At 57.6% G+C, this 6,700-nt stretch overlaps 3 protein-coding genes across 3 annotated transcripts; 1 reads left to right on the top strand and 2 right to left on the bottom strand.

Annotated features, from left to right (window-relative positions):
- Window positions 1-44: 44 nt before the first annotated feature.
- On the bottom strand, window positions 45-882 carry CHGG_05673 (uncharacterized protein; the record flags this gene model as incomplete). The annotated part of the gene is made up of 4 exons (XM_001221767.1): window positions 45-48; window positions 147-618; window positions 681-744; window positions 808-882. 4 exons carry the CDS (start codon window positions 880-882, stop codon window positions 45-47), a joined length of 615 nt encoding a protein of 204 aa, XP_001221768.1.
- Window positions 883-1,325: 443 nt separating this feature from the next.
- On the top strand, window positions 1,326-3,434 carry CHGG_05672 (uncharacterized protein; the record flags this gene model as incomplete). The annotated part of the gene is made up of 1 exon (XM_001221766.1): window positions 1,326-3,434. The coding sequence occupies one exon, from the start codon at window positions 1,326-1,328 to the stop codon at window positions 3,432-3,434; it is 2,109 nt and encodes a 702-aa protein (XP_001221767.1).
- Window positions 3,435-4,290: 856 nt separating this feature from the next.
- CHGG_05671 (uncharacterized protein) lies at window positions 4,291-6,360 on the bottom strand (the record flags this gene model as incomplete). The annotated part of the gene is made up of 1 exon (XM_001221765.1): window positions 4,291-6,360. The coding sequence occupies one exon, from the start codon at window positions 6,358-6,360 to the stop codon at window positions 4,291-4,293; it is 2,070 nt and encodes a 689-aa protein (XP_001221766.1).
- Between the last annotated feature and the right edge of the window lie 340 nt (window positions 6,361-6,700).

The raw sequence follows: 6,700 nt of genomic DNA, 5'->3' as shown, positions 1-6,700 counted from the left end.
AATACCGAAACGGGCAAGCATTCTCTCTGCTACCTCGGGTCACTTCATCTATCAGCATCAGGCAAGCACACCCTTCCTTTGCGCTCGGATCCCGTGGTCCATTGAGGTTCACCCTTTGCTCCTCCGTCCGGTTGGCCGCATGCGACGCGCCAGGCCCGCGGGCCGTCTTCAAGGATGTCTCCGGGATCGCGTTGGCAATTGCCGTGAACACCTCGGTGACGTTGTAGCCCGTCTTGGCGCTGGTCTCAAAGAACAAAAGGCTCTCCTCTTCTGCGTACGTCTTGGCCTCCTCGGTGGTGATCTTCCTGGCATCGCCCGAATCCTCGCCCCCAGCATCGACGTCCCCGCCATTTCCGGCCCCGTCGTTTGTGAGATCAAGCTTGTTGCCGACAAGCGCAATGACAATGCCGGGGGACGCCTGCCGTTGCAGCTCGGCAACCCAGTGCTTCGCCTTGATCAGAGATGTCGGTTTCGTCAGGTCGTAGACCACCAGGGCGGCTTGCGCGTTACGGTAGTACATGGGCGCGAGGGATGCGAACCGCTCCTGACCTGCGGTATCCCAGATCTCAAACTTGATGGTCCGCGTCGGCAGGTTGCATTTCTGTGTCAGGAAAGCGGCTGCGATGGCATTTTATGTTAGCAGGCAATCCTTTTTTGACGTTTGCAGTGGCATGAGGTACCTCCTATTGTCGGCTCCTTGTTTTCTTGAAAGTCGTTGTTGACAAACCGAAGGACAAGAGACGACTACAGAGACAATCCGGTCAGCCTAAATGCGATGTGTCGGGGGGGAATGGTAGGGGTACCGACCTTGCCGACGGCGGCTTCACCGAGGAGGACCAGCTTGACGCTGCTGCTCGGTTTGGGTGCATTTGAGTCGGCCATTTTGTGAGTTATTGTCCTGCGATCGAGTTGTTGCAAAGGGAAATTTTTTGTTGAGGTAGGGGTCTTCGTGATGCGAGTCGTCGTGGGGGCCGGGTGATGTGCTGCTGCTGTGGGTGCGTGTTCCCTGGAGTGGCACGAGGAATGACGTGATAGGCAGACGATAAATGGAGCCGCAGCCAGGGCGAATGCGACGACATCTCGAACCAACGCCAGAGCTGGACTAGCGTGCAGCTCAGGTGCACGAGCCACGGAGCGGAGGAAAGTCAGTTGCCGGCCTATCAGAGCCCAGGCCTTGGCCGTCTTCAAGAACCCACCACTGCCCCACTAAAAAGTTCGAAGCCACGAAAAGTTCACTCTCTTCACGGGCTGTTTGTCCTTTGAAGATTTCCCATTCCTCCATTTTTTCTGCGGCATTGAGTTTCAAAGACTCGGTCGCCTTCGATATGCCGCCGGCTTCCGCGAAAAGCGCCAAGCGCGCCCCCCAGGATGACAAGATTGTCTCCAAGAAGGGTCTGTTCGACGACTCTTCGTCCAGCAGCGAAGACGACCAGGAGGATGGTGGTGCTACTCTAGGGCCCTCGGCCGAGCTCAAGATCAACGAGGAGTACGCTCGCAGATTTGAACACAACAAAAAGAGGGAGGAAATGCACAGACTGCAAGAAAAGTACAAACCGGGCGGCGAGGCGGAACAGGAGTCCGAGTCATCCTCCGACGAAAGCGAGGACGACGAGGCCGTGCTTGCGACCGAGGATCTGGATGCCGAAATATCGGCTACGCTACAGGCGATTAAGAACAAAGACCCCCGGATTTACGACAAGGAGGCCGTTTTCTACAGGCCCTTCGATCCCGCCGCTGAGACGAAGCCGAAGGCGGAGAAGCCTATGTTCCTACGCGATTATCACCGTGAGCGGTATATGAGCGGTGATGTTGGCGCTGACGATGATAGTGCTCCCGCTGTTGACGTCCCGCGGACCTACGTGCAGGAGCAAGACGACATAAAGAAGTCCATCCTCTCCGAGATCAAGGCCGTCGCGGCCGCCGCCGACGACGAAGAGGAATGGAGCGATGATGACGCTTTCATCAAGCCAGTCAAGAAGGACGATGCCCCCGCAGTAAACGGCATTCACCCGTCGCGGGCAGCCAAGATCAGCCTCACCGAAGTCGATGTCGCCAATGCGGACAAGAACCCGGAGGACTATTTGTCCAAGTTCATGGCATCTAAGGCTTGGGCACCCGAGGGGTCTGGTTCCAAGTGGCAAGCATTCGAATCTGACGACGGCGAAGACGGAAACGACATGGCTGACGAGTTTGAGCATGCCTATAATATGCGATTCGAGGACCCCACCAAGAGCAACGAGTTCTTGAAGACCTATTCGAGAAACATGGCCGCGGCCCGCTCGGCGAGAAAGGAGGAGCTTACAGGCAGGAAGAAGCAGAGAGCCCTCGAGAAGGAGCGAAAGGAGGCCGAGAAGCAGGAGCGCGAGGCAGAACGAGCCCGCCTACGACGCTTGAAGATTGAAGAGGCGTCGGGCAAGCTCGCCATGATCAAGAAGGCTGCGGGCATGAGCGGCAAGAATCTGACTGACGAGGAATGGCTGAAATTTTTGGATGATGCCTGGGAGGATGACAAGTGGGAGGAGGAGATGAAGAAGCGGTTCGACGAAGAATACTACGCCGAGGCGGACGAGATGTCACTTGATGAGGAGGAGGAGGAGGACGGGGCAGAGAAGAAGAAGAAGACAAAGAAGCCCAAAAAGCCGAAATGGGATGATGACATCGCCATCGACGACATCATCCCCGATTTCGACGACGAGGCCAAGCCCGCCGTCACCCTCTCAGACGACGACGACGAAACCGCCGGCCCACAGCCCGAAGAAGAAGAAGCAGAATCCGGCGACGAGCGCCCCTCCAAAAAGCGCAAGACCACCAAAGACATCAAAAACGAGCGCATCGCCGCCAAGCGCCAGGCCCGCGCAGACCTCGCCAAGATCGAAGCCCTCGTCGACACCAAGATGGAGCTGGACAACCCACGCGCCCTGCAGCAGCAAGCCTCCTCCAAGGCCTCCTCCTCCAAAGCCCAGGGAGGCGGCGGTTTCCGCTACCGCGAGACCTCCCCACAATCCTTCGGCCTCACGGCGCGCGACATTTTACTCGCACCATCCGACGCGGCCCTCAACGAGTTCGCCGGCCTCAAGAAGCTGGCGACCTTCCGCGACGCCGAGAAGAAGCGCAAGGACAAGAAGCGCCTGGGCAAGAAGGCGCGGCTGCGCGAGTGGCGCCGCGAGACGTTCGGACGGCAGTTTGAGCAGTCCGGCCCGACGTACGGCTTTGAGGCGCTTGTTGGCGGCGGCGGCGAGGAACAAAGATCGCACGGGAGCGGCGCGAATGCCGTTACCGAGAAGAGGAGGTCGCATGAGAAGAAGGAGAAGAAGGAGAATAAGCCTGCTGCTGCTGAGGGGGAGGCGGGCGCGAGTGGGATTGTGGAGGGGGAGAGGAAGAAGAAGAGGAAGAGGTCGAAGAAGGGGAAGAAGGGTGTTGAGGTCGAGGAGTAAGCTCCGTCCGTGTCTTTGTTTATAGTTTGTAAGGTACATGGTTACGGGCGTTGGCTGGTCTTCGTGTCTGGATTTTGGTTGTGCCTTAGTCAGATGCAAGGAATATCTATCTATCTATTATGCTGTTCTCGACCGGTGGTCGTTCGCTGTTTTACTCGTCGAGTCCCTCGGCTTACTGCATGATGCTTCTAGAAACAAAACATTCTCAACTTCATCGAGGACCTCCCATAATGGTGGTTAGTGGGTTGATTTGACTTGATCGATTCTCTCACTCGTACTCGCACTCCGGTCGCACCAAAGGAAGTAGAAGGTAGATGATTACACATTGCCCAATCTTCCCCCAACACATCGCACACCACACACAGCGTGACCCGTCCCGCCGTCCTACGCCAGACGCCGCTCCCAAGACCCTGGCCGGGTTAGAATATGCCCCCAATCCAGGGGGCTTGCCCTTCCTTCCTTTCCTCAGGGCCCATATCCCATCGTACATATTGCGAGTGCTGAGCGTTGAGCATCCTTGAACCAGCAAACCTTCTCCATCCCAATTTGTGCGCCGTGCCCCTCCCTACCCGGCCCAGCCCAATTTCAACCCGCCAAAAAGATATCGTTTGCTCGCTCGCTCAGTTGAATGTGCTCCTCTCCTAGAAGGTCTCACAGAAATACCGCAAGGAAAGCAAACCGCTTCCATGCTCAACTCTTCCCGCGCCTACCCGAGCCACACGAAAAGGTAAAAAAAGAAAAACGTATCGGTATACTACCACAGGACATCCCAATCTCAGGATCCCACTCCCCTCGGCATGCCCCACCTCAAAATTTCCTACTCATAGCTCCCGCGGCCAACGTTTAAAGTAAAGGCTCAACGATGATGCATCCCCCCACCGCCGCCACCGCCACCCCCAAACATACTAGCAAACCCATCCAGCCCCCCTCCCATCCCGCCCCCAACCCCCAACCCTTCCGGCCCCAGCTCAGGCGGCTCCATATTAAACGGCATAAACCACGCCGAACTGGGCTCGCCAAACGCCGCGTGCAGCGCCGCATCCGCAGGGTGCTGGTGCCCGCCATGTCCAAGATGGCCGCCATGTCCCCCATGCCCTCCATGGCCATGTCCATGATGCCTCCCGTGGGGATGGCCGTGCCCGTCACGGCCTTCGGCCGCAGCAGCAGCTGCCGCGGCAGCCGCGGCGGCGTTGTTCCCGTCCGTCCATCCGGCGAGACCGGAGCCGCCAAGGGAAGGATGGTCGACGTGGCTGTGGCCGCCGTACGCGCCGAAAACGAGCTGGCGGTCGAGGCGGGACATGCCGTGGGCCGCGGCGAGGGGCATGGCGAAGGGGTCGGGAGGGAAAAACGACTGGGGCGGGCCATGGTGATGGTGTGGGTGAGAGAAGGCGACGGGGGAGACGGGGGAGAGGGCCGGGTGGTAACCACCCGGGCCATTGCCGGCTACGGCAAGAGGGTTGAAGGAGCTTGGTGGTGCACCGCTTGTCGGGGCGCCGCCATTGGGGGTTGCGTTGGAGAAAGAGCGTTGGTGTAACCGGGCGGCGTGGAGTTGTTCGGCGGTGGCGCGGGCGAAGTCGGTTTGGAGGGGCTCCAGCCCTTGGTCTGGCCCGGGCCCGCCGCCACGAGAGGTGGTGCTTGCTTTGCGGACCATAGATTTGCGCTTGAGTTGCGCGGCAGTGGGCGGGCCGGAACGGGGGATGCCGTTGGCCGCAGCATTCTCGGCGCTTTGTGGGGAGAGGGTGGTGAAAAACTCCTCCACTGTGTGGAGTTCTGGTTTTTGTTCGAGCACGGCGTCGTCCCCCTTTTCTTTCTTCTTGTATGTGGCGGGGTCGAGGAAGTCCGACTGTGACACGCCGTGGGGATAGCGGTCGAACCAGTCGCCGTACTGGAAGATTGGCGACGCTGCGCTCTCGCTAGCGGGGTTGCCTTGCCTCGCGGCATCCGCACAGGTGCGGTATTGTTCGCGGAGGTTCTCCGACATCCAGTGAAACATGCCCCAGTACCGCTTCATCTTGGACAGGAATCTAACATTGGTAGCCAAGTTCCGTTTCGAGGTCGCCTCCATAGTGGGGTTTCCGGAGAATATTCCAAAAATATGGACGGTGCTTGAAAGAAATGCGCAGTACCCGGTGAACGGAGCGGTGATAAAATGCGCCTCGGCGTCTTTGAGGAGCTCTGAGATCCGATTCGCGGCGGCAAAAGCCTTGGCCCCTGCCTTCGTCACGAAGGCTTTCGGTACGTCCTGTAATGAATGGCCGTTCGGTGGTGATACGGCGAATCTGTTCATGAAGAGGATGTTTTGTTGGATGGAGATATGCAGGAAGAGGAACTGGTTCGCCATATTATCGGTCTCGTGTAGTTTTAGGTTCTCGGGTGTGTATGCCAAAGTCTCGGGGAGCTCGGTCAGAAAATCTTCAGTCTGCTTGAGGAGTTTGGTGTACTCCGAATCTGGGTTCCACATCGGGTGAGGATCCATCTCTTTACCACCTTGGTTGAGGTAGTTGATGATGCGGCCCCATACGGCAATAGCCTTGATCATCCAGGCAGCAACCCCCATGTTCTCCTTTGCTTCGTTTGGCTGATCCTCGGAGAGGGGTTCGAGAACCTGTCCATTGAGCATCTCGGTAGGCCCTGGCAAATCGTATTGAAAGTTCTTCTCTTTGATGGGCAACGGAATCTTGAATGTTTCTTCCCGGATGAAAGTCGGCCGGTCCGTCCCCGACGAGTTGAAGCGGTCCATCAAGAAACACGCCCACATTGTCCGTCTCCGAATCTCGCGGTCGATGAAGCTCAGCTGTGTTTTTCCCGGTATCCGCAGAGGGTCGTGTTCCAGGTCTTTGTGCAGCTGGAGAGCGAAGGCCATGCGGATGGCCTGCCCCCTGCAATGACTCAACTCCCGTCCACCGTGACATGTCCCGAATTTCATGCAGGGTCAAGTATCAGCAGACACGTCAGAATCGTGATGTTAGGGCACTCCGTATTCCTTCGTCAGGATATCGCGCGCAGTGGACGCTCCACTCCTCTCTCCGGAGGAAGTTCGGGTTCGTGTTAAGTTTCGGGATGGTTCGAGAACCGTGCTCGCTATGGCGCACACTGAGAGAACGAGGACTGGAGGTAGCGTACCAGCTCTAGAGTAGCTCATAATCAGTATCATCCAAAGGCGATTAGGCGATAGGCGACTTGACTTACTTGAGTTTCCTCATAAAACTGGGCTTGTGGGAGGATATGATACGCCTGGGCATAAATATTTTCCGAAGAAAAACTTT

Source organism: Chaetomium globosum, genomic scaffold (assembly GCF_000143365.1).
Source record: "Chaetomium globosum CBS 148.51 scaffold_3 genomic scaffold, whole genome shotgun sequence".
Lineage (NCBI taxonomy): Eukaryota > Fungi > Ascomycota > Sordariomycetes > Sordariales > Chaetomiaceae > Chaetomium > Chaetomium globosum.
This window is presented reverse-complemented; position numbering and strand designations above follow the sequence as displayed.